General features: G+C 48.8%; 2 protein-coding genes and 1 pseudogene across 3 annotated transcripts in view; 1 reads left to right on the forward strand and 2 right to left on the reverse strand.

Moving 5' to 3' along the window:
• The window catches only part of LOC309347173, a 4,051-nt pseudogene extending 911 nt beyond the window's left edge, over positions 1-3,140 (reverse strand). The window contains exons 1-3 of the transcript XR_014161723.1: positions 2,479-3,140; positions 2,282-2,375; positions 351-525 (exon numbers count right to left, since the gene is read on the reverse strand). The product of XR_014161723.1 is annotated as an uncharacterized misc_RNA (transcript). The remainder of the gene's footprint in view (positions 1-350; positions 526-2,281; positions 2,376-2,478) is intronic.
• A 4,609-nt stretch (positions 3,141-7,749) lies between these two features.
• On the reverse strand, positions 7,750-9,898 carry LOC309346343 (uncharacterized protein). Its single transcript, XM_081869989.1, has 2 exons — positions 9,858-9,898; positions 7,750-9,690 (listed from the first exon to the last, which is right to left on the reverse strand). The coding sequence occupies exon 2, from the start codon at positions 9,685-9,687 to the stop codon at positions 8,287-8,289; it is 1,401 nt and encodes a 466-aa protein (XP_081726115.1). The 5' UTR covers positions 9,688-9,690; positions 9,858-9,898; the 3' UTR covers positions 7,750-8,286.
• Positions 9,899-10,066: 168 nt separating this feature from the next.
• ERCC1 (ERCC excision repair 1, endonuclease non-catalytic subunit) lies at positions 10,067-25,062 on the forward strand. Its single transcript, XM_081869442.1, has 10 exons — positions 10,067-10,407; positions 12,812-12,903; positions 15,043-15,354; positions 16,141-16,244; positions 16,850-16,949; positions 19,047-19,123; positions 20,690-20,789; positions 21,868-21,939; positions 22,905-22,973; positions 24,759-25,062. The coding sequence occupies exons 2-10, from the start codon at positions 12,823-12,825 to the stop codon at positions 24,810-24,812; spliced, it is 969 nt and encodes a 322-aa protein (XP_081725568.1). The 5' UTR covers positions 10,067-10,407; positions 12,812-12,822; the 3' UTR covers positions 24,813-25,062.
• Positions 25,063-25,563: the final 501 nt, after the last annotated feature.

A 25,563-nucleotide genomic window follows, 5' to 3' on the forward strand; every position in this document is an offset into this window, starting at 1 on the left:
CCCTGGCGTTTGGTCCAGAAGCTGCGGTCATTGCAAAACGCCGCACCATAATTGCCAACAGGTGTGAGGCCCCGCCGGCTTAGGAAGTTTTAATCTGATTCTTTAGTTGATTCTAAAGAATCGTGGCAAGAAAAATTGACGGACTATGCAGAACTGGCAAAACTGACACTTACAGACTCATTGTTAAAACTGGGTTTATGGAAGACAATCTTACTCGGCTACCAGTGATCGCCAAAGAAGAAGAAAAAGAAGAAGAGGAGGAGGAGAAAAGGAAGAAGAAGAAGAAGAAGAAGAAGAAGAAGAAGAAGAAGAAGAAGAAGAAGAAAATATTGCTTGATTCCACATCAGGCTGTGTTGCTGCAAGTTGCTCCTCAATCTGGGACCACATGAATCCTGAAGAGTGGCAGGTTACAAACAGCTTAAATAAATACTCACAACTGACTACGAATCCGACAGTAGTGGCAAAGAAGAAGAGGGGAGACTGCCAGGAGGGCCACGGCTGCATAATAGGTTTGACGCCTCGCCCTAGAAGAGAAACCCGGGGAGGGGATGAACTGTGGAACTCCCTCCCACAGGAGGCAGGAAGGTCTAACTTGGATGGCTTCAAAATCAAGTTGGGAAAATTCGTGGGGGAGGAGGAGAGGGCTACCAAAGACTCCTTGCCAAAGTGGATCTGCTCAGACTCCACAGTCAAGAGGCAGGAAATGATTCTGAATCCCAGTTGCTGGAAACTGCAGGAGGGGGAGAGATCCTGCTTCCTGGTTTCCCTTTGGTGCAACTGGTTCTTAAAAGAGGTCTTATGGCTACCTGCCAGGGAATTCTCGGGTTGTGATTTCTGCTATGCAGGGGGTTGGACTAGAAGACCTTTGGGGGACCACCTTCCAAATCTACAATTCTATGATCCCTCCCCTAATAATAATAATATAATTTATTATTTATACCCCACCCATCTGGCTGGGTTTCTCCAGCCACTCTGGGCAGCTCCCAACAGAATATTAAAAACACAATAAAACATCAAACATTAAAAACTTCCCTAAACAGGGCTGCCTTCGGATGTCTTCTAAAAAGCTGTGGATGGGGGGAAAGGAAGAGGAACCACGGATCTGCATGTCCAGAACAAAGCAGCTCCCAGCATATTCATGAAACACCATGCTGTTTCCAAATTAGAACTATGAAAGAAATGCATTTGTGAGGGGCAGGGAGAGGAGGACAATGAATATAATAATAATAATAATTCATTATTTATACCCCTCCCATCTGGCTGGGTTTCCCCAGCCACTCTGGGCGGCTTCCAACAAAACACTAAAATACAATAACCTATTAAACATTAAAAGCTTCCCTAAACAGGGCTGCCTTCAGATGTCTTCTAAAAGTTTGGTAGTTATTTTTCTCTTTGGCATCTGGTGGGAGGACGTTCCACAGGGCAGGCGCCACCACCGAGAAGGCCTCTGCCTGGTTCCCTGTAACTTGGCTTCTCGCAGCGAGGGAACCGCCAGAAGGCCCTCGGCTCTGGACCTCAGCGTCCGGGCAGAACGATGGAGGTGGAGATGTTCCTTCAGGTATACTGGGCCTTTGAGGCCGCTTAGGGCTTTCAAGGTCAGCACCAAGACTTTGAATTGTGCTCGGAAACGTACTGGGAGCCAGTGAAGTCAGCAGCAAAATAGAGAAGTGTACAAGAAACGTCCTATACATGCAGAACATTTAGTTCCTAAGAGTTCAGAAGCAGGCGCTGTCGTTATGCTTTTGTTTGAAAGATAACCTACCACCCTCCCTTTCCTAAATGATAGACCAAGGCAGGCAAACAGCATCACTACTGGAATAATAACTAAAGCATTAAACACAAGAATTGCCTCCTGGGTCAAGCCCATCTAGTCTTGCAGACACTTCTTTCATTACCCAAACATCCAAGGAGGGTAATAGCAATTGGAGACCAATATTTAAAACAAACTAGTCACACAAAAATAAGGTGGGTCCTTAAGAACACACACAGCCAGGGTCAAAAGCCAGGGGGAAGAGGTGTGTCTTCAGCATCCTCTGGAAGCTGTGCAATGAGGGTGCCACAGCTTAGGGGCCGCCACAAAGGAGGCCCTCTCCTGCTGGACCACCCCAGAAGCCTCTGAGGGGAGAAGAACCACCAACAGGGCTCCCTCTGCCAATCTCAACACCTGAAGGGGTCTGCAGGTAAGGAGGTGGTTTTTCAAGCATCTTCTCTCCAGTCCTTACTGGCAGGAGGTCTTCCTGGCAGTGGCAAAACCTACCTCACCAGGGCAATACTCAGCACTCACCTTTTGCAGGCTCTGAGCTGCTGGGGGCCTTTTCTTCCTCAGGCCTGGCCCCCTGGACGTTCTCGTAGGTGAGCTCCTCCTCAGTTGTCTCTGGAAAAGGAGATGGGAGTGAGCAGCAAACTTTGCCGTAGTATTGAAAAAGCTGCAAAGCCGTTGGGAGGTTTGGACAGACAGACAGACAGCCTCACAGTACCTTGCCGCTGGATCTTCTCCAGAGGAACCTTCCCGAATCTCAGGTCCACGTAGGTCACATCCTGAGACATCCTGGGGATGGGAGAACCCGGGTCACTGCTCTCGCGGCACCCGAGAGTGACTTATGGTACTTTGGAGGGAAGTCACTTGGTCTCTGCTGAAAAGGGGTTTCGTCGCTGCTGGTTCCAGTAAGCAGAAGCTTGTGGAGACCAGGTGGACTCAGCCACGCATGAGTAAAAACCCTTCCTTGACTGGGCTGATGTCGTTTGAGAAGTGAAAGTCTTCTCTCGTCTCTAACTTTCTCTTCACTTCTGTTTGTTTCCCTGGGGGCAGCAGAAGGCTGCTGAGACTGGCAAGTGATTCTTCCGATGTGTAGTTTTTGAGATGTGCTGTAGGAGTCTAAAAAGAGCCTGCTTTGGGCAAGAGATGTTGGACACAATATAATGTTGGAAGATTGGGAAAGGCTGTGGAAGAAAGGGATTAAGTTTACTGCATGCACTGTGCTAGAAGAAAATATGAAAATGATGTATAGATGGTACTTAACCCCGGTGAAATTAGCAAAGATCTATCATACAAATGATAATCAGTGTTGGGAATGTAAAGAAAAAGAAGGTACTTTTTATCATATGTGGTGGACGTGTCCCAAGGTGAAAGAGTTCTGGGAAAAGATTTATAATGAGTTGAAAAAAATGTTGGGCATGGTCGGCCAATTGGTGTTAAAGAAGGATAGAACTTCCTTTATGTATGCAACAACGGCAGCAAGAATACTTATTGCAAAGTATTGGAAGACACAAGATCTACCCACCCTGGAAGAGTGGCAGATGAAAATGGACTGAAAATAAGTGGCATTAGCGACAAAAGTTAAAGCGTATGCAAAAATGAATTAGAAATTTGGTGAAACTATAGGGTTACAATATGTGAAGATTTAGAGCTAAGATAAATGCAAGAGGGTAAGGATTTGCTGATTTGAATATTTTAATGGGAATATGAAAAGGGGAGGTGTGAGGAAGTCAAAGAAATAAGTTAATGAGTTCAAAGCTATAAAAAATGGATTTAACTTTCTATTTTCTTTTTCTCTATTTTTCTTGTTTTTTGTATCCTGTATTTTTGTTGGAGAGTTTTCTTCTGTTTTTTGTTTTGTTATGCATTTTTGTATTTTTGATTTTGTAAAATTTTAATAAATATTATTTTTTAAAAAAAAGAAAAGAAAAAAATGTTGACAAATACATTTATTAAGAAACCAAAAGCCTTTCTACTTGGAATACTAGGACTGGAAATGCCCCAAAATAATGTTAGACGGTTTTTGTGTGCCACTACAGCGGCAAAACTTTTATTAGCCAAAAACTGGAAATCACAAGAAATACCAACAATAGAAGTATGGCAGGTGAAGATGTTGGACTTTTTGGAGCTGGCCGACCTGACTGGAAGAATCCGCGACCAGAAAGAGGAGGAGATACATGGGGATTGGAGGAAATTCAAGGAATATTTAGCTAAATATTATGATATAAGATAAATAGAAAATTCTTGGAAATAATAAATAGGCTTAGGGATAGAATAAGAATACGTGATAGTAAATATTAAGGATTAAAATATTAATACAGGAGAGGTTAGTAAATGAAAGGAGTTAATATTATTAGAAATATGAATTCGGAGAACTGTTATATAGGTGATATAACAAAATTCAGTTAGAGGGGTTTCGGGGAAGTCAGTTATCAATGTAATGAGAATTAGGTATTGGAAGAAACAATTTTTCTTTGTGTTTAATGTATTGTAGTGTAATGTGTTTCTCTTGTGTGTTTTGTTATGTCATTTTTGTGATAAATGTAGAAAATCAATAAAAAAAATTGGGGTGGGGGGAGAAGAAGAGCCTGCTGGGCCAGACCAGTTGCCCATCTGCCACGCCATCCTGTTCTCACAGCAGGACCCAAACACAGGAGCCCTTTCCCCTCCAACGGTGAAGGGCAGAGCACAGCCGTCAGGGCCAATACACATTAATATCTTTCAACAAGCAGGATTCAAACACAAGAGCGTTTTCTCCCCTCTTGTGTCTTCCAGCAACTGAGATTCAGAAGCATTACTACTGCCTCTGACTATGGTCAAAACAAAATAAAAAAATTCCTTCCAGTAGCACCTTAAAGACCAACTAAGTTAGTTCTAGGTATGAGCTTTCGTGTGCATGCACACTTCTTCAGATACACTGAAACAGAAGTCACCAGACCCTTCTAAATAGTGAGAAGGTGGGGAGGGGTATTACTCAGAAGGGTGGTGGGAATGGGTGATTGGCAGATAGCTGTGATGAGCCTGTTGACGACTCTTAACGACTGCAATAGGTCTTACAGGAAAAAGCAAGGGGTGAGAAGGTGAAAAATGGCTTTGTCATGTATAATGAGATAAGAATCCAATGTCTTTGTTCAGACCAGGTCTCTCCATGGTTTTAAGTTTGGTAATAAGTTGCAATTCTGCAGCTTCTCTTTCAACTCTGACTATGGTGGCAGAGCAGAGCCATCCTGATTGGTACCCGTCAGTAGCCCTCTCCTCCTCCATGAAATTCCCTGCTCCTCTTTTAAAGCCTTGTCCTCTTTTAAAGGATGCAGGTGGCGCTGTGGGTTAAACCACAGAGCCTAGGGCTTGCCAATCAGAAGGTCGACGGTTTGAATCCTCGCGACGGGGTGAGCTCCCATTGCTCGGTCCCTGCTCCTGCCAACCTAGCAGTTCGAAAGCACATCAAAGTGCAAGTAGATAAATAGGTACCGCTCTGGTGGGAAGATAAACGGCATTTCCGTGTGCTGCTCTGGTTCACCAGAAGCAGCTTAGTCATGCTGGCCACATGACCCGGAAGATCCCTAGGCTAATAAAGCGAGATGAGCGCCGCAACCCCAGAGTCGGCCACGACTGGACCTAATGGTCAGGGGTCCCTTTGCGTTACTAGGTTGCCTCCCATGCGAGGGGTTGGAATTTGGAAGGGAACTAATCTGTAGATTAAAATTTAAACCTCCTGACCCACGTGTGGGAGAGACAAAGAACAAGTAACTGGAAAGCCTTTCAGCGGAGTAAAATATCGAGTGTGTTTTTCAGCTTATTAATAAGCTTAGGAATATTATTGATTTGATTTGTATACCTCCCTTCATCCAAAGATCACAGGGTGGTTCACAATAGGCTATTATTATCTGTTGATATTTCTCACAGGAGGTTCTACAGTTTAACTATGCACTGCATGAAGTCCCCTTTCTTTAATATGTCCTGAATCTTCCAGCATTCATTTTCATTTTCCACGATTACTACTACAGTGGTGCCCCGCAAGACGAATGCCTCGCAAGATGGAAAACTCGCTAGACGAAAGAGTTTTCCGTTTTGTAGGTGCTTCGCCGAAACGAATTTCCTATGGGCTTGCTTTGCAAGACGAAAATGTATTGCAAGTTCCTGCGGGGTTTTTCCCCCCCCCCCCCTTTTCTAAGCCGCTAAGCCGCTTAGCCGCTAAAAGCCGCTAAACCTCTAATAGCGCTAATCCGCTAATGGGCTTGCTTCGCAAGATGAAAAAACCGCTAGACGAAGAGACTCGCGGAACGGATTCTTTTCGTCTTGCGAGGCACCACTGTACTGTAAAGGTATAGGAACTCCTGACCATTAGGTCCAGTCGTGGCCAACTCTGGGGTTGAGGTGCTCATCTCGCTTTATTGGCCGAGGGAGCCGGTATACAGCTTCCAAGTCATGTGGCCAGCAAGACTAAGCCGCTTCTGGCGAACCAGAGCAGCGCATGGAAACGCCATTTACCTTCCCGCCGGAGTGGTACCTATTTATCTATTTGCACTGGTATGCTTTTGAACTGCTAGGTTGGCAGGAGCAGGGACCGAGCAACGGGAGCTCACCCCGTCGCGGGGATTCGAACCGCAGACCTTCCGATCGGCAAGCCCTAGGCTCTGTGTTTTAACCCACAGCGCCACCCGCACCCCTCTATTACTGTAAGATAGGGACAAAAACCTTTCTCTACCATCTTTCTCTGTGCTATGCATCAGTTTATTAACCTCTACCATGTCGCCAAATGCTCGCCTTTTCTCTAAATGAAAAGGTCCCAAACACAGCAACCTTTCCTCATCCATCCACTTTGATCATTTTTGCTGCCCTTTTCTAAAACCTTTCCCATCTCTACAATACCCTTTTTGAGGGGAGGCGACCAGAACTATACGTGGTATTCCAAACTGTACGTGGTATTCCAAATTGCATAGTGGCAATTGGGAAAGTCGTATAAGAGTCCTTAAAATCAGGGGTTAGATTACAACTGTGTACACGGAAGTGGCAAAAAAATGCAGGCTAGGTCATTTTCTCAGTTCGGATTGAAGCTGGTTGAGAGTGAAATCAAAATGCAGTATTTCATAAGAAACATGATAAGATATGATTCTATATGGCTTGTGGCTAATGTGTGCAGTGTTTCCCAAACCACCAATGAGAGCACACTGCATGCAGAGTAAATAGACTTGGTCCCAGATGGAGTTTCAGAACTGAGGTAAGTACTTTTTGAGGTAAGCACTCCTAGACTTTGGAATTCTCTTCCTAGAGAAACCAGGCTGGCTCCCTCCTTGCTGCCAAGATCTTATTCCAACAGGCTTTGGGGGAATGACTGCTTGTAATGAGGCAACTGGTGCCATGTTGTTTTTACAGTGGTACCTCAGGTTAAGTACTTAATTCGTTCCAGAGGTCCGTTAACCTGAAACTGTTTTTAACCTGAAGCACCACTTTAGCTAATGGGGCTTCCTGCTGCCGCCACTGCGTGATTTCTGTTCTCATCCTGAAGCAAAGTTCTTAACCCGAGGTATTATTTCTGGGTTAGCGGAGTCTGTAACCTGAAGTGTATGTAACCTGAAGCGTACGTAACCCAAGGTACCATTGTACTATCTTTTCGTTTTTAGAAATCTTATCTATGTCTCTATAAACGATTTTAATTCTATTAATGTTTAATTGTTTTCTTAATGACTGGCCCTCTCCTTTATGCTTTTAGCTGTTCTTATTTTTATCTGTAAGACACCTTGAGTATAAATGTATATATACTAACAATAATAAATGCGGGGTGGAAGGAAAAAGCATTTGGGTTGCAGCATTTTGCTGTTTCTTGCCTGTCTAATCACAAGAGAAGTAAAAAAAGCAGACCTTCAGTTATTTCAAAAGCTTTTTTTAAAAAATGAAAGTGTCTTGGCAACTTGCCGCTCCTCCCAGACGCAGGAGGCTCCCTATGGAGAGAAAAAGGCAAGCAAGAGAGGGCCTCCTTCAGACCTATAAATTACATTTATTTTATTCATTTATTATACTGCATTTCATCTGAAGATCAGAGGGCAGTTCACAACAATAAAATACAAAATAAGAGCAGAAAATACATAAAATAAAAGCAGGAGGAGACCAAGAAGCCCCCCCCCTTCCACAAAACATTTAGGAGGACACTGGATGTTAGCCAGCCCAAGGCCTGGCTTCGCATTTTGAGCTTTTACAGTATTTTTCACTCTATAAGACGCACCAGACCACAAGACGCACCTAGTTTTTGGAGGAGGAAAACAAGAAAAAAAATATTCTGAATCTCAGAAGCCAGAAGAGCAAGAGGGATCGCTGCGCGGCGAAAGCAGCAATCCCTCTTGCTGTTCTGGCTTCTGGGATAGCTGTGCAGCCTGCATTCGCTCCATAAGACGCACACACATTTCCCCTTACTTTTTAGGAGGGAAAAAGTGAGTCTTATAGAGCAAAAAATATGGTATAAGGTGCATTCTTTTACATTTAAAAAGACTGAAAGAAGAAGCAGAGCCCTTGTCGCAGTCTCCAAGCGTTCTTACGTCCTCACCACTTCATGGGTTCTCTGGTGTGAAATAAGCTGTGTGATGAACTGGAAGCCCTGCTCACATTCCAAGCATTTAAAAGTCCTTTTGTTCGTGTGGACAAGTTGATGTCTAACAAGGTTTGATTGAGAACTGTACCCTCTACCACAATCTGAGCACTTGTGCAGCTTCTCTCCTGCGTGGCTTCTCTGGTGTGCAGTAAGCTGTGTGCTAAGCTGGAAGCTCTGTTCACAATCCGGGCATTTGTAAGGCCTCCTTTCAGCGTGGATTTTCCGATGTTTAACAAGGCCCGACAGAGAAGTATACCTCCGATCACAGTCTGAGCACTTGTGAGGCCTCTCCCTTGTGTGGCTTTTCCAATGAACTTTAAGGCTGTTCCTGTAATAGAAGCTCTGCCCGCATTCTGAACATTTAAAAGGCTTCTCTTTCGTGTGGATTCTCCGATGCACACTAAGGTTGGAATGAGAAGTATACCTCTTGCCACAGTCTGCGCACTTGTACGGCCTCTCCCCTGTGTGGGTTCTCTGGTGCGCCTGAAGGCTGGTGCTGTAATTGAAGCTCTGCCCACATTCGGAGCATTTATACGGCCTTTCTCCGGTGTGCGTCCTTTCATGCTCGATCAGCTTTGCCTTGTAACAGAACCCTTTCCCGCACACTCGGCACACGTACGGCCTCTCGGCGGTGTGAGTCACCCGGTGGACGGTAAGGCTCGACTTGCGCATGAAGCTCTTGTCACACCGCTCGCACTTATAAGGGGTCTCCCCCGTGTGAATCCTCCGGTGGTCCGTCAGGGCGGAGTTGCGCTTGAAGCTCTTCCCACACAGCTCGCACTTGTAGGGGGCCTCTCCAGTGTGCACCCTCTGGTGCTCCGCAAGGTTGGACTTGGATTTGAAGCTTTTCTCACACAGGCTGCACCGAAAGGGCCTTTCGCCCGTCTTCTGGGTTCTGTGCGCGCTGTTGCCATGCGCCTCTCTGCGCTCAGATCCTGCTGGCAGCAGCATGGCACAAGGTCCTCCTTGGTGCATAGCATCACCTGCCAAACCTCTGGCCTCCCCGTTTTCCCTCTGCGACTGGCCGGCCTCTTCCTCCTCCTCCTCCTCCTCCTCTTTGACTACCACCGGGAGGGAGCGCAGGACCTCTTCGAAGCGCCCCGGTTCCACCCGCCAGGCAGGATCCGAGGGGTCCGGGGCGCTGCTCCCCCCCAGGGAGAGAACATTGGCGTAGTTCTCCAGCGTGACCTCCTTGTACAGGGCCCTCTGCCACGGGCCCAGCAGCTCCCACTCGCCCGGGCTGAAGCGCACGGCCACCTCCGCGAAGGACACCCGCAGCCCCGAGCGGGACAAGGCAGGCGCTCCGGGAAGCGAAGGCCCCGCCTGGGCCTCCTCGGCCGCCATGGCCTCTTTCCCCTCAGCTTCACCCTCGCGGACGCTTCCGGCGGAAGCCCGACGCGGGCTGCCATAGAGGACGGGGAGGGCTAGAGGGACTTCCGGCTCCGCCTTGGGCCCATGGCGGCGCCCAGGTCGAAACCGGAAGTGGATACAAATTTGCTTTCTCCTGAGTCGACGAGGAGCCCCGAAAGGCCTCTTTCCCCTCAGCTTCACCCTCGTGGACGCTTCCGGCGGAAGCCCAATGCGGGCTGCCATAGAGGACGGGGGCTAGAGGAACTTCCGGCTCCGCTTTGTGCCAATGGCGGCGCCCAGGTCGAAACCGGAAGTGGATACAAATTTGCTTTTTCCTGAAACTGTGAGGGAAATAAATGTTTGAGAGGGTTTTTTTATACGTATATTCTGGAGGCGGATTCGCCCCAGAGACAGGAAAAGCCTTGCCTGGCTGCTCCTTAACCATAGAGTTGGGAGAGAAGGAGCAGGCTAGAGCGCCCGGAAGAAGGAACATCCGGGTTCCTCTCGGGAAACGACGGCCGCCGGAAGGAGCGGCCCCGGCGTCGCCTCACGCGCTTCCCGCCCCTCGCCCCTTTCCGCTATTCGGATTAAAGGCACTGGCGGCTAAAGAAGACTCGGTGGCCTCTCTGCACTTCGCTTGGCGTCGGTGTCTATCGTCCGGGAGTAAGAAAGAACGAGCCAGCCGCGAGAAGTGATGCGCATGCGCCTTAGCAGGTGAGCCCTCGCCGTCCAATCAAGAGGCAGAATTTATGATGGGCGGCGCGAAGGGGAAGGGGCGGGCGTTTTCCCGTTACCATGGTGATTCTGACAAAACCCAAGTTTGGAGGTCGTGACCCCTCCCCATATCCCAGTAATAAGGAAAACATGAGTTGTAATTGACAAAAGAACAGAATAGAGCCACCTCGTCCTCTGTCGTCCCCTTCTCCTTGTGCCCTCCATCTTTCCCAGCATCAGGGTCTTTTCCAGGGAGTCTTCTCTTCTCCTGAGGTGGCCAAAGTCTTGGAGCCTCAGCTTCAGGATCTGTCCTTCCAATGAGCACTCAGGGCTGATTTCCTTCAGAATGGAGAGGGTGGATCTTCTTGCAGTCCATGGGACTCTCCAGAGTCTCCTCCAGCACCAGAATTCAAAAGCATCCATTCTTTGGTGATCAGCCTTCTTTACGGTCCAGCTCTCACTTCCATACATCACTACATTGGTACCTCGGGTTACATACGCTTCAGGTTACAGACTCCGCTAACCCAGAAATAGTACCTCGGGTTAAGAACTTTGCTTCAGGATGAGAACAGAAAGCGTGCTCCGGCGGAGCAGCAGCAATGGGAGGCCCCATTAGCAAAGTGGTGCTTCAGGTTAAGAACAGTTTCAGTTTAAGAACGGACCTGGATTGCAGGGGGTTGGACTGGATGTCCCCTTAGGGTCCCTTCCAACTATTGTTGTTGTTTAGTCATTTAGTCATGTCCGCCTCTTTGTGACCCCCTGGACCAGAGCACGCCAGGCACTCCTGTCCTCCACTGCCTCCCACAGTTTGGTCAAACTCATGCTGGTAGCTTCGAGAACACTGTCCCACCATCTCGTCCTCTGTCCTCCCCTTCTCCTTGCGCCCTCCATCTTTCCCAACTTCAGGGTCTTCTCCAGGGAGTCTTCTCTTCTCCTGAGGTGGCCAAAGTCATGGAGCCTCAGCTTCAGGATCTGTCCTTCCAGGGAGCACTCAGGGCTGATTTCCTTCAGAATGGAGAGGTTTGATCTTCTTGCAGTCCATGGGACTCTCAAGAGTCTCCTCCAGCACCAGAATTCAAAAGCATCCATTTTTCGGCCATCAGCCTTCTTTATGGTCCACCTCTCACTTCCAGACATCACTACTGGGAGAACCAGAGCTTTAACTATACGGACCTTTGTTGGCAAATGATGTCTCTGCTTTTTAAGATTAGTCCATCTCTATCCTGCCTTTCTTGCAGCACAGAACTCTTTACGGGGGGGGGGGGGGGGTATTCCCAGGCAGTGTCTCCTCCAGCCACTTCAAATCACACCCAGACCTGTTTAGCTGGAACAAAAAGGGCAGGTGCCCTCATACCATGCCCTTAGGGCCCCATTGCTCCCATTTAATGGGTGAGAAAGCCGAGAGAACGTCCTGAATAAAAGAACAGGGCCCGCTCAAACATGTCGGGTGGAGCCAAAGCATTTCAGCAGTTTTCACCCACTCAAGACAAAAACACATTTGCCTGGAATGCAGAAAGCATTTAGTTGTCGTAAACATAAACTTGTTTTCGTTGACCTTCTGTGATGCATATGTAAACTATTGATTTATAATAATAATAATAAATAATGAATTTTATTTATACCCCGCCCTCCCCGGCCAGAGGTTCAGGGCAGCTAACACCAGTAAAATTACAGTAAAATCATAATGGGGGGGGGACCAATTTAAAATACAGGTTAAAATGCAATTTAAAATGCAGCCTCATTTTAAAAGTAGCCCATAGATCAAAACCATAAGGGGAGGGAAACATAATTCCTAGCCTGCCCCCCATGCCTAGGTCTGCTTCTCACATAAAATGACCCCCCCAATGATTCCTTCCTTGCAGGGGTTGGGCTAGATGACCCTGTTGCTCCCTTCCAACTCTGATTCTGTGCTTGAGAAATGGGTGTGTGGCTGGCGGGTAAGGTATTCCTCCTGGATTCTGGCAGCTGGTGAACATCATGAAATAAGAGGAGAATCTTTCAGAGCTGTGCCATGCCAGCTTTTAGCCTGCTGCTCTTGTGCCACACTGCTCTTGAGCCAGTGTGGTGTAGTGGTTAGGAGCGGTAGACTCGTAATCTGGTGAACTGGGTTCGTGTCTCTGCTCCTCCACCTGCAGCTGCTGGGTGACCTTGGGCCAGTCACACTTCTCTGAAGACTCTCAGCCCCACTCACCTCACAGAGTGTTTGTTGTGGGGGAGGAAGGGAAAGGAGAATGTTAGCTGCTTTGAGACTCCTTTGGGTAGTGATAAAGCGGGATATCAAATCCAAATCCAAACTCTTCTTGGAAAACACATGTGCTGCCATAGGGCTACAAGCTGGCATCCTACAGCAGCAGGTGGAGAGACTGAGCAAGGCTTTCAGATGTACCTTCTTGACTCTTGCCAGGAACTGGAGACATGGAGCCCCCAGCATCTGAGAAGGCATCGGAAGGGAGGAAGAAGTTCACTGTGAAGATGGACGATGAAGACGTCGCTCCGGTACGACGGGAGGTTTTGGGTGAGGTTGTGAAGATCTCTCTTGGAGGAATATTCCCCCCCACCCCCCAAAATCTTCATCAGTTGGTTTTATGACCGGGAAGGTCTGAATTGCAGACTGGATTGCTGCAATGCGCTCTGGGTGAGGATTCCCTCACACTTGTCCCAGACAGTTGTCCCACTTGTTCCTGACAGTAAGAGCTGTTCGACAGTGGAATTTGCTGCCAAGGAGTGTGGTGGAGTCTCCTTCTTTGGAGGTCTTTAAGCAGAGGCTTGACAACCATATGTCAGGAGTGCTCTGATGGTGTTTCCTGCTTGGCAGGGGGTTGGACTCGATGGCCCTTGTGGTCTCTTCCAACTCTTTTTTTTTTTAATTAATTTTTATTCAAATTTCCAATAAACCAATTCATTTATAATTTAACATCCAATTTAACTTATACATTCTTTTTGACTTCCATCAGCCTATATGACAATTTTCATATTTATCACAACTTCTCACATTTCATACATTTATGTTGCACTTTGACATTCCCTATTATCATCTCTTTTAAGCGACATTTCAGTTTATTTTTTCACAAAGCTTCTTGAAATCCAACAAGCGTTATTTCCTGATCACACACAGTTTTACACACTCTGTAAATTTATTCCAGTCCTCGGTGAATCTCTGATCGCGTTGGTTTCGAATTTTCCCAGTTAATTTATCCATTTCTGCGTACTCCATCAATTTCATTCTCCATTCTTCCCTCGTTGGCATTTCTTCCTGTTTCCACCTTTGGGCCAACAAAATTCTGGCTGCTGTTACTGCATATCTAAATAACTTCACATCTTTCTTTCCAACATCATTCCCTACTATACCAAGTAAAAATGCTTCTGGTTTCTTTACAAAGGTGTATCTCAACATTTTTTTCATCTCATTATAAATCATTTCCCAAAAGCATTTCACTTTCTTACATTCCCACCACATGTGATAAAATGTCCCTTCTTTCTCTTGACACTTCCAACATTTATTACTGACTTTAAACATCTTTCCAAGTTTCACAGGGGTTATATACCATCTGTATATCATTTTCATAACATTTTCCTTTATCGTAGTACATGCGGTGAATTTCATTCCTTCTTTCCAAAGTTTAATCCACTCCTCTAATTGTATATTGTAACCAAAATCTTTGGCCCATTGAATCATAACCGTTTTTACTTCCTCATCTTTTGTGTGCCATTCAAGTAATAATTTATACATTTTTGACAATATTTTTACATCACTATTCAAGGTTTCTTGCTGGAACCTCGATTTTTTCCCTAAAAAACCTTTTTCTCGCATATCTTTTTTAAACATTGCATTCAATTGAAAATATTGCAACCAAACATTCACCTTATCTTTAACCTCTTCGTATGGTTTCAGATTCCACTTATCTCCTTCTTTAATTATCAAATTTTCATATGTGGCCCAATTCCCTGTCATATTGATCCCTTTCGTACTCATTATTTCCAATGGCGATAGCCACATTGGAGTTTTAGGCTCTAATAGATTTTTGTACCTGTTCCACCTCTTCCAACTCTATATTTCTATGATTCTAAGTTGCAGTTAGTGCAGAATGCTGCAGCATGGACCAGTTCACCCGTGAGATCCCCTTACCCTACAAGTGCCCCCTCGACAGCTTCGATCAGTGGAACTGGCCCTGTTACAGGTGCAACATAATACCCATTCCACATTTGTAAGAACGAAATATTTTAGTGTGGTGGCATCTACACTTAGGAACTCCCTGTCTGTGGATATCGGGCAGGCGCCTTCACTAAACTCTTTCCTGCACCTGCTAAAAGCATTTTTGTTCAGAAAAGCCTAGCCAGAGATGCAAAATGAGCATGCAGAATGTTTGGTGCATGTTTTAATCTGTTTTTGGTTTATTGCTGATTTTATAATGATATAAAGAGTTGTTTTTACTGGTAGTTTTGTGGTATTATTCCCATTGTAAACCACTTTGAGCTTTGTTTGTTTTTATGAAATAATCAGTAAATAATCACACTGAAACCCAACACATGCACAGAGCTCCCTCCCTCACAGAAGCCACCGTCTCTTCTCTCCAACAGAGCCAAAATTAATTCCTCAGCCACCCAACATTCTCTCCCCACCCTCTCTATTTCCAGGTGAAACTTCTTTTCAAACCCTCTTCTGCAGCCAAAGCCTCGCCAGCATCCGAGGCCCCAGTTGCGCCAGAGGGCGCATTGTACGCAGACTATGTCGTTGGACAAGTGGCGGCCTCCTCAGCTCCTCAGGCGAAGCAAGGAGCACTTGTTGCCACAACCGCTGCCTCTGCTCTCCCAAGAGTGCCCCCTCCACATGGCGAAAACAAGAGCCTCCCTGTCGTGCAAAGCGCAACGGAAGACAGAGCACCCCCCTTGAACCCAGCGCCAAAACCAGGAACCAAACACAACAGCATCATCGTCAGCCCCCGTCAGGTGAGGGAGGGGAGTGGGCAAGCAGACAAGGGACTCCTCCTCCCCCTCCTCCTCCTCCTCCTCCTCCTCCTCCTCTCTCAGCTCCTGCCCCCTTGGATAATTCTGCTGGCGTTACGTAGCACCCAGCGGCTGCTCTAGATTGGTAGGTCAAGCTGTGGTTGATTTCGAACAGAGCCCAGGGCAGTTCCGAAATCCCAAATGAACCATAGAATTGTAAGGGACGCCAAGGGCCATCTAATCTAACCGCATGCAATGCCGGAATCACACCTAATGTGTGGAACCGACTGCGCTTACTGTATAAACTTCCATGGCTTTGCAGGAATTCCAGTCCAGACCTCCTGAACTTAAATCCAGAAACTCTGTCCATTGGACATCCCTGCTTAGTTTCGCAGAGGGAAAAGCCCCAGACCCCACCTTGCTTGTAAAACGTTCTTCCCCCATCTTGGCAGCCTTTGAGGGGGCAAGGAGAAAGCACTTTGCACATGTTCAGAGACTACCTTCTCTGTATGAGCAGGCCAGGCATTCACAACTTCTTCCAGGGCTGAGCCATCTGAAAGTGTCACGTGCTCACAGCTGTCAAGAAAACTGTTCCCGATGTCCATGTAAAACGGCTTTGGCAAAATTTGGCAGGAGGAGGCAAGATCTTTTGCCTCTCCTTTCTGGCCCCTTCCTTCTGTGTCTGCCTTCCCACTTTCCTCTCTCACTTACCCCACATTCTAGTTGCTTCTATGACCTCTGAAACCCTGACGCCCATTGACTCCCCACTTTACCCCCTTCTTTCCTCAGAGGGGGAACCCTATCCTGAAGTTCATCCGCAATGTGCCCTGGGAGTTTGGCGAGATTGTCCCGGATTACGTGCTGGGCCAAAGCACCTGCGCCCTTTTCCTGAGGTGAGAATTGGCAGACACGAGCATCTGAGCACACCCCAAGCGGCTCAGGCAGCTTGCAAATCAAGCATCGAACCATATACAGTGGTGCCTCGCAAGACGAAATTAATCCGTTCCGCGAGTCTCTTCGTCTAGCGGTTTTTTCGTCTTGCGAAGCAAGCCCATTGACGGCTTAGTGGATTAGCGCTATTAGCGCTTTTAGTGGCTTTTAGCGGCTTTTAGCGGCTTATCGGATAAGCAGATAAGCGGCTTAGCGGCTTAGAAAAAGGGGGGGGAGGGGGAAAAAACCGCAGGAACTCGCAAGACATTTTCGTCTTGCGAAGCAAGCCCATAGGGAAATTCGTTTTGCGAAGCGCCTCCAAAACAGAAAACCCTTTCGTCTAGCGGGTTTTCCATCTTGCGAGGCATTCGTCTTGCGGGGCACCACTGTAGCATCTTTGCTGGGAAAGGGATCTCTCCAGCAATGTAACATTTCACCTGTGCCCCAAGATTTGGCAAAGACCATTTAAAGGGCCCGGCAGCCTCTCCCACACAGCTGGTGCACCCCTTTTGACAAAATAAAACTTGCTCTGAATGGTTTCTTTTCTCTCTCTCTCTGCCACCCGCAGTCTCCGGTACCACAACCTGAACCCCGGCTACATCCACGAACGCTTGCGCCAGCTCGGAAAGACATACATGCTGCAGGTGCTGCTGCTTCAGGTTGATGTGGTGAGACACCTTGAACCACCTCACCTCCTCTGATTCCAGCCCTCTCCTTCTCTCTGGCTCGGGCTGCCAGCTCCAAAATCCCTGGACCTTAGCAGCCATTTCTTTTTGTCTTCTCTTTTAGCTTAGCAAAAAGGCAAGCAAGGTGTGTCAGGGTAGCTTATCAAATTACGCATGGCAAGGAGAAAGCAGGTAAGAGAGATGTTTTCTCTCCTAATGCTAGAACCTGTAGCCATGCAGCGAAGCTGAGTGTTGGAAAATTCGGGACATGGAAGTCCTTCTTCATGCAGTAAAACTGTGGAACTCACGCCTGCAGGAGGAAGTGAAGGCCACCAACTTGGATAGTTTTAAGAGGGTTGAAATTCATGGAAGATAAGGTTATCAATCATGGCTCAGCTCTGGCTCCACAGCTGGAAACCTAAATGAAGGGAGAGGGGATCCTGCTTCTCAGTTTCCCTTTGGAATATATGTTTGGCCACTGTGAGAACAGGATGCTGAACTAAGCCCTTTGTGGCTTAGGGCCCTCATATTTACGGGACCGCCTCTCCTGGTCTGCCCCACAGAGGACCTTAGAGTCCACGAATAACCACAGTTTAGAGGTCCCGGGCCCTAAGGAAGTCAGACTATCCTCCACCAGGGCCAGGGCCTTCTCAGTGATGCCTCCGACCTGGTGGAATGCTCTGTCCCACGACACTAGGGCCCTGCAGGATTTAACCTCCTTCCGCCGGGCCTGTAAGACAGAGCTATTCCGCCTGGCCTTTAATTTGAATTCAGCCTGATCTTTTATTTCCCTTCTCTTCCCTCCCCCTCCCCTTTTATGAAGATCAGCCGCTCTGAGACCCCACAGCTAATTCTCCCCTAGTCTCCTCGCTGGCCCAAGTAGGACCAATTCAGCCAGCTAGCCCTGGGGATTATCCAATGCTTATTTCCCCTAAATTGATTTTTTATTTTTATTGTTATTCATGTTTTTATACTGTATTTTATGCTGCTTTTATAATTGTTTTAAATTTGCTGTTATCCGCTCTGAGCCCGGTATTTGAACCGGGAAGGGCAGGGTATAAACAAAATATTATTATTATTATTATTATTATTATTATTATTAGCCATTGGCCTGAGCCAGGTTCTTATGTCCTTATGGATCTTCCATGCCCAGAGGCAGTCTCATCTGAGAGCCAGTGTGGTGTAGTGGTTAAGAGCGGTAGACACGTAATCTGGGGAACCGGGTTCGCATCTCCGCTCCTCCACATGCAGCTGCTGGGTGACCTTGGGCCAGTCACACTTCTTTGAAGTCTCTCAGCCCCACTCACCTCACAGAGTGTTTGTTGTGGGGGAGGAAGGGAAATGAGGTTGTGATCCACTTTGAGACTTCTGAAGGGGAGTGAAAGGCGGGATATCAAATCCAAACTCTTCTTCTTCATCATCTAGATTCCTAGGTTCGTTAGGGTATTTAGCCACTGGGAGAAGAGGATGCTAGACTAGACAAGCCCCCTTTGGCCTGATCTGGCAGGCACTTCTTGTGTTCTTTCCCTCTCCGTGACGTCCAAGGAATCCCCAGACACCAATTGTGAACTGTCCCCTTCATGTTCTGCTTGAGAGAGGGGATGCTGGGCTGGGCGGGTCTTTGCTTTGATGCTGCAGCCAGATTCCCTTCCTCCCACAGGTAAAGGTAAAGGGACCCCTGACCATTAGGTCCAGTCGTGACCGACTCTGGGGTTGCGGCGCTCATCTCGCTTTATTGGCCGAGGGAGCTGGCGTACAGCTTCCGGGTCATGTGGCCAGCAAGACTAAGCCGCTTCTGGCGAACCAGAGCAGCGCACGGAAACGCTGTTTACCTTCCCGCTGGAGTGGTACCTATTTATCTACTTGCACTTTGATGTGCTTTCAAACTGCTAGGTTGGCAGGAGCAGGGACCGAGCAACGGGAGCTCACCCCGTCGCGGGGAATTCGAACCACTGACCTTCTGATTGGCAAGTCCTAGGCTCTGTGGTTTAACCCACAGCGCCACCCGCGTCTCACTCCTTCCACAGAGACACCCCTCATTCTCTACCCCCTCCAGACCTGTGTGGCTCATTTTCCCAACTCCTTCCTTGTTCCCTTTAGAAAGACCCACACCAGGCACTGAAGGAGCTGGCCAAGATCTGCATCCTCGCTGACTGTACCCTCATCCTGGCCTGGAGGTGAGGACCAAAGACTGGGGGGGGGGGAGGGGGGGCATCTGCAGAAACTCGAAACAACAGCATAGAGGGAGTTTCCAGCTTCTGAATCACTGGCCTGAATGCAGTCTAGCTCTGGCTCAAGGTAATTTGGAGGGGGCAGGGATTCAGCAGCAGGGCAAGCACTTGGTGTGTAGAAGACCCAGGGTGCAAATCCAGGTTAAAAAGCCAGATTTCTAGCAACAGGACCAGGAATTGCCTCTGCCCCAGAAAATGGCGGATGGCTGCATTCTTTCACAGGCTGGTCTGTGTGCTCAGCGAGGTCCTTCTCGATCCAGCCCTCAGCCTGCCTCTTCCCATCGCAAAGCCTTTTCTGCTGCTAGAGTCCATGGCAGAGGGTGGATTCCTGTGTGTCAGAAGGCAGGCTGCCCCACCCCACCCCTGGGGGTAATATATAATAAATAATAATATTAATTTATTATTTATACCCCGCCCATCTGGCTGGGCTTCCCCAGCCACTCTGGGCAGCTTCCAACAAAATATTAAAATACTGTAATACATCAAACATTAAAATTTTCCCTAAAAAGGGCTGCCTTCAGATGTCTTCTAAAAGTCTGGTTGTTGTTGTTCTCTTTGACATCTGGTGGGAGGGCGTTCCACAGAAGGCCCTCTGCCTGGTTCCCTGTAACTTGGCTTCTTGCAGTGAGGGAACCGCCAGAAGGCCCTCAGTGCTGGACCTCAGGTAGAACGATGGGGGTGGAGACGCTCCTTCAGATATACTGGACCAAGGCCGTTTAGGGCTTTCAAGGTCAGCACCAACACTTTGAATTGTGCTCGGAAACGTACTGGGAGCCAGTGTAGGTGTTATGTGGTCTTGGCGGCTGCTCTCAGTCACCAGTCTAGCTGCCGCATTCTGGATTAGTTGTAGTTTCCGAGTCACCTTCAAAGGTAGCCCCACGTAGAGCACATTGCAGTAGTCCAAGCAGGAGATAACCAGAGCATGCACCACTCTGGCGAGACAGTCTGCGGGCAGATAGGGTCTCAGCCTGCGTACCAGATGGAGCTGGTGGACAGCTGCCCTGGACACAGAATTGACCTGCGCCTCCATGGACAGCTGTGAGTCCAGAATGACTCCCAGGCTGTGCACCTGGTCCTTCAGGGACAGAGGGTCCTCCACACCTGCCTGCCCCCTGTCCCCCCAAAACAGTACTTCTGTCTTGTCAGGATTCAACCTCAATCTGTTAGCCGCCATCCATCCTCCAACAGCAGTTGCATTGCTCCAAAGATCTAGGGAATGAGATGCTCCCTTTTGGAAACCATTTCCCAGCCCCCAAGATCTTGTGAGATGACACCTGCCTCCCCTCCCCTGTCGAGGTGGCGACACACATTGCACCATGTGCAGAATCCTCAGCTGGTCAGCTACTCGAGGAACCTAAGTTTCCAGTCCTCATTGTCAAGATTAGATTTTCCCCCCAGGAAAAAAAAAAAGGCAACCATGAAACTTGCTGGCAAGCTTTGCTCACGAAACAGGGGGTGTTGTGTTCAGATGTGGGTCTGCTGAGCCCTTTGACTTCTCTTTCCCCTCTCCAGCCCGGAGGAAGCAGGACGCTACTTGGAAACCTACAAAGCCTATGAGCAGAAGCCGGCCGACTTGCTGAAGGAGAAAGTAGACCGGGACTACCAGTCGAGAGTAAGAAACTCCTTCCCACCAGCCTCAGCCGTGTTAGCTAGGGAGCCGCAGGCCTAGATCAGACTCATCTTCCTCAGTAGCTAATTGCCCCCTTTTTATTCCCACTCTCACAGAGAGAGCCCTTTCCAACTCTGCCACTTGGGTAACAGGTTGTCAGCATCTATTTCCTCCCATGCCCATCATCCAAATTACCGTATTTTTTGCTCTATAAGACTCACTTTTTCCCTCCTAAAAAGTAAGGGGAAATGTGTGTGTGCGTCTTATGGAGCGAATGCAGGCTGCGCAGCTATCCTAGAAGCCAGAACAGCAAGAGGGATTGCTGCTTTCACTGCTGTTCTGGCTTCTGAGATTCAGAATATTTTTTTTTCTTGTTTTCCTCCTCCAAAAACTAGGTGCGTCTTGTGGTCTGGTGCGTCTTATAGAGCAAAAAATACGGTATCCCAGATGGAAAAAGGATGAAGGCGGCACTATTTTTAAGGAGATAGTGGCCGTACGTCCTTGACCGCCACACGTATGACAGATCACCCTTTGCCCTGCTGTTCTTTGCCATCTCTAAAACCAAGCATCTCCCTCGCGTGCTTTTCCTGAAAGCACCTGAAATGCTACTTGCATTCATTCCTCTCTGAAGTTTGCAAAATGAATAGAAACACCCAAGCATGAGCTTTGCAGGTCAGGTGCTGCAGAGCCTTCCACAGAATCGTAAGATTGGCAGGGACCACGAGGGTCATCTACCGCAGCCCCTTGCAACGCAGGAATCTCTTGCCCAACATGGGGCTTGAACCCACGACCCTGAGATTAAGAGCCTCCTGCTCTACTGACTGAGCTATCCCAGGCTTGGCCAGTGTGGTGTAGTGGTTAAGAGCGGTGGACTCATAATCTGGTGAACCGGGTTCACTTCCCCACTCCTCCACATGCAGCTGCTGGGTGACCTTGGGCTAGTCTCTCAGCCCCACTCACCTCACAGAGTGTTTGTTGTGGGGGAGGAAGGGAAAGGAGAGTGTTAGCTGCTTTGAGACTCCTTAGGGTAGTGATAAAGCGGGAGATCAAATCCAAACTATTCTTCCTTCTCTCATTGCAGGTGACAGACTGCCTGACCAGCGTGAAATCGGTGAACAAGACAGACACCCTGAGTCTTCTCTCCACCTTCGGAGTGAGTGCCTTTCCTTAGCATGGGAGGGGCAAGTTTTCAAGAGAAGCACCCATTTCAAGTCTGGCAGCTTATGCGCTTTGACCCAAGAGCCCTTCCCTTTAATCCCAGAAATGAGATATTCTGGGGTGACAGGACTATTTCAGCACTAAAAATACACTCAGGGTACCGCCACCCCCATTCTCTTTGGGAAACACTTCCTGTGGCCCTTCTACACAACAGGGCTGGGGAACCTCAGGCCTGGGCACTAAATGTGGCCCTCTAAGCCTTCTAAAAGGGACGCGGGTGGTGCTGTGGGTTAAACCACAGAGCCTAGGGTTTGCCGATCAGAAGGTCGGCGGTTCGAATCCCCGCGACGGGGTGAGCTCCCGTTGCTCGGTCCCTGATTCTGCCAACCTAGCAGTTTGAAAGCACACCAAAAAGTGCAAGTAGATAAATAGGCACCGCTCCGGCGGGAAGGTAAATGGCGTTTCCGTGCACTGCTCTGGTTTCGCCAGAAGTGGCTTAGTCATGCTGGCCCCATGACCTGGAAGCTGTACGCCGGCTCCCTCGGCCAATAAAGCGAGATGAGCGCCGCAACCCGAGTTATCCATGACTGGACCTAATGGTCAGGGTTCCCTTTACCTTTACTCTTCTGCCTGGCCTTCAGATCTCTCCCCAGCCCCCACCACCCATCAGCCCTGCCTCAAACCCTCCTTGAGCATTTCTGCCATGCTGGAATGCTGCAATAATGCTTCTTTGGACGGGCCGAGAGGGGTGTGGGTGTCTGTGTAGCAGCTAGCTTACTGTACAAAGGTAGTATTTGCATCCACAGCTCCACCTGCCTTGGCCTCTGGTCCTGCCCGGGGAACACGGCCCCTAGACTTGAAAAGGGTTCCCCAGCCCTGCTGCAGAACACTTTGTGAACTCTTAAGCCCTGTTCTTCCTTCTTAGACTTGCTTTTTAACTTTTTAACTCTTGCCTTGTAGTCGCTGCAAAGCATCATCCAAGCTTCCAAGGAGGATCTCTCCCTGTGCCCAGGGATCGGGCCCCAAAAGGTACAGCTGTCCAATGCACAAATAGTTTTTTGTCGGCTTGTGGGAGGTCAAGGCCTGCCACATCGTAGTACTGTAGTCAGGTACTTTGCAAGGTAAAAGGTAAAGGACCCCTGGACGGTTAAGTCCACTCAAAGGCGACTATGGGGTTGTGGCACTCATCTCGCTTTCAGGCCAAGGGAGCCGGTGTTTGTCCACAGACAGGTCATGTGGCCTGCATGACTAAACCGCTTCTGGTGCAACAGAACACTGTGATGGAAACCAGAGCGCACGGAAACACAGGTGGTGCTGTGGTCTAAACCACCGAGCCTCTTGGGCTTGCAGATTGCAAGGTTGGCGGTTCGAATCCACATAACTGTTGTGAGCTCCCATTACTCTGTCCCAGCTTCTGCCAACCTAGCAGTTCAAAAGCACAGCAGTGCAAGTAGATAAATGGGTACCACTGCAGCAGGAAGGTAAACAGCATTTCTGTGCGCTGCTCTGGTTTCCGTCACGGTGTTCCGTTGCACCAGAAGCGGTTTAATCCTGCTGGCCACATGACCCAGAAAGCTGTCTGTGGACAAACGCCGACACCCTTGGCCTGAAAGCGAGATGAGCGCCGCAACCCCATAGTCGCCTTTGACTGGACTTAACCATCCAGGGGTCCTTTACCTTTTTTACCTTTACTTTGCAAGGTCTCCCAGGAACTACTTTTGAGGCCTCAATCTTCTCGCTCTCAGGGCTGAAGGGGGAGAAAGTGCAAAATGGTTGGATTTGCATCCTGGGCTGCATTTCCCATGGGTGATGGAGCTGCAGCAGCGTAGCCTCGTAGGCCCTATCAAAAGTGACTTTAAGATCGGAAGGGAGTCATGGATTTCATTGTGGGAAACTAAGTGTGCAATGACTGGGAGGCTGCTGCTGGTGAACAGGGAGCACGGCAGAAGCACCAAATCTCAGCAGGTAATAGGAATCTCAGGGCACAAGCAGCTAAGCTGTGGGCCTTATTCTGAAAAGTAAACACCCCAATCTTCAATGATTCTCAACTCAGAGCTGATTTACCGTATTTTTCGCTCTATAGGACGCACTTTTCCCCCTCCAAAAATGAAGGGGAAATGTGTGTGCATCTTATGGAGCGAATGCAGGCTCCTTGGCTTCAGCGATAGCAACGCGAAGCCTCCGAAGCGCCGAGGGAGCGCTCCCTCCACGCTCCAGAGGCTTCGTGTTGCTTTCGCTGAAGCCTGGAGAGCAAGAGCGGTCGGTGCACACCGATCCCTCTTGCTCTCCAGGCTTCGCTTCGCTGGAGAGGCGCTGCAGAGTTTTCCCTCTCTGCGCAGCACCCCTTCAGCGAAGGGGGAGGAGAAATGGAAGAGGCTCTGTTTCTTCTGCCACTTCGCTGAAGGGGTGCTGAGCAGAGAGGGGGAGAATTCCACCCCCTTGTTCTCCCCCTTCTATGGTCGGGTGCGTCCTATAGAGCGAAAAATACAGTAAATAGCAGCAGAAACTGCTGCCTGATATCACAATAGACTATCTAACTGGCAGCAAGCTCTCTAGGGTTTCAGGCATCTGTCCTGTTGGGGACTGAGTGTAGGATTCTCTCCCACTGATCTGCAATGGCCCTTCTCCAAAGGCTTTGGGGTCTCCTAGGGCTGGGACTGCTTTGGGGAAGAGGGTGACTGAGAGAGCCTCCTTTTCCACTCACAGGTCCCCCCAGAGCAGCACCCATGGGAATCCCCACAACCACCTCTCCCTCCTCCTACACACACTGAACATTTGTTTCCCCAATTTTCACCAGCACCCCTTTTCTTCCAGGCCAGAAGGCTCTTTGACATCCTGCACCAGCCGTTCCTCAAAGCTCCCAAGTGAGCCGGGGCCTCCGTGGCGAGAAGACCAGGAGCATGTTCTCTGCAAGTCTGTTGTCTGGCGTCCCGTCCCCCCACCCCTCAAACTTCCCGGCTCAAAAACTCAGCTGGCTGCAGAGCCTTGAGGAAGCCCGGCAGAACAGCACAGCCTCCTGGAAGGGGACAAAACTTTTTTTATTTTTCTAGCAGCCAACAATATTTCTCTTCTTCCCCACCCACTTTGCAATAAAACAACCACTGTGTGGCAAAACCCACTCCCCCAGATTCTCCTTTATTCTTCTTGGGTGGAGGGAGCAAGCTTTGCTGAAAAAGAAAGTTTGGTTCCTGCTCCACAGCTCCTTATCTAATCCAGAGGCAGAAAATAAGGATCTGAGCAGCTGCGGGCAAACCAGGGACCCCTTCAAATCTCTGTCTCCTGTAGCAACCGGACAAGCTGCGTAGAGTTTGTAGAGGTGGAGGGGACATTGAAAAAGCAGGAGTTTTTGTCCCCACCCCAGCCCCGCAAGATGTCCCCAACCTGAGCTGGAGGGCAGCTTTTCATTCCTGCTCGCTCGCCGGCTCCTCCTTCCATGACGCTTCCTCCTCCCTCTTGTGCTTCTTCTTTTTCTTCTTGTGATGCTTCTGGCTGAGCTCCTCCACTCTGGGCTCAGAGGACTCCCCTTCCCACTGCCCCTCTCCTCCTTCTCCGGGTGGCCCAGAGGGGGCTTCCAGCTCCTCCCAACCCCCCAGCTCCTGCTTCACAGAGCTGGGCTCCA

The sequence above is a fragment of the Podarcis erhardii genome, assembly GCF_964252035.2.
Source record: "Podarcis erhardii genome assembly, chromosome: 7".
In the NCBI taxonomy this organism is placed as follows: Eukaryota; Metazoa; Chordata; class Lepidosauria; order Squamata; family Lacertidae; genus Podarcis; species Podarcis erhardii.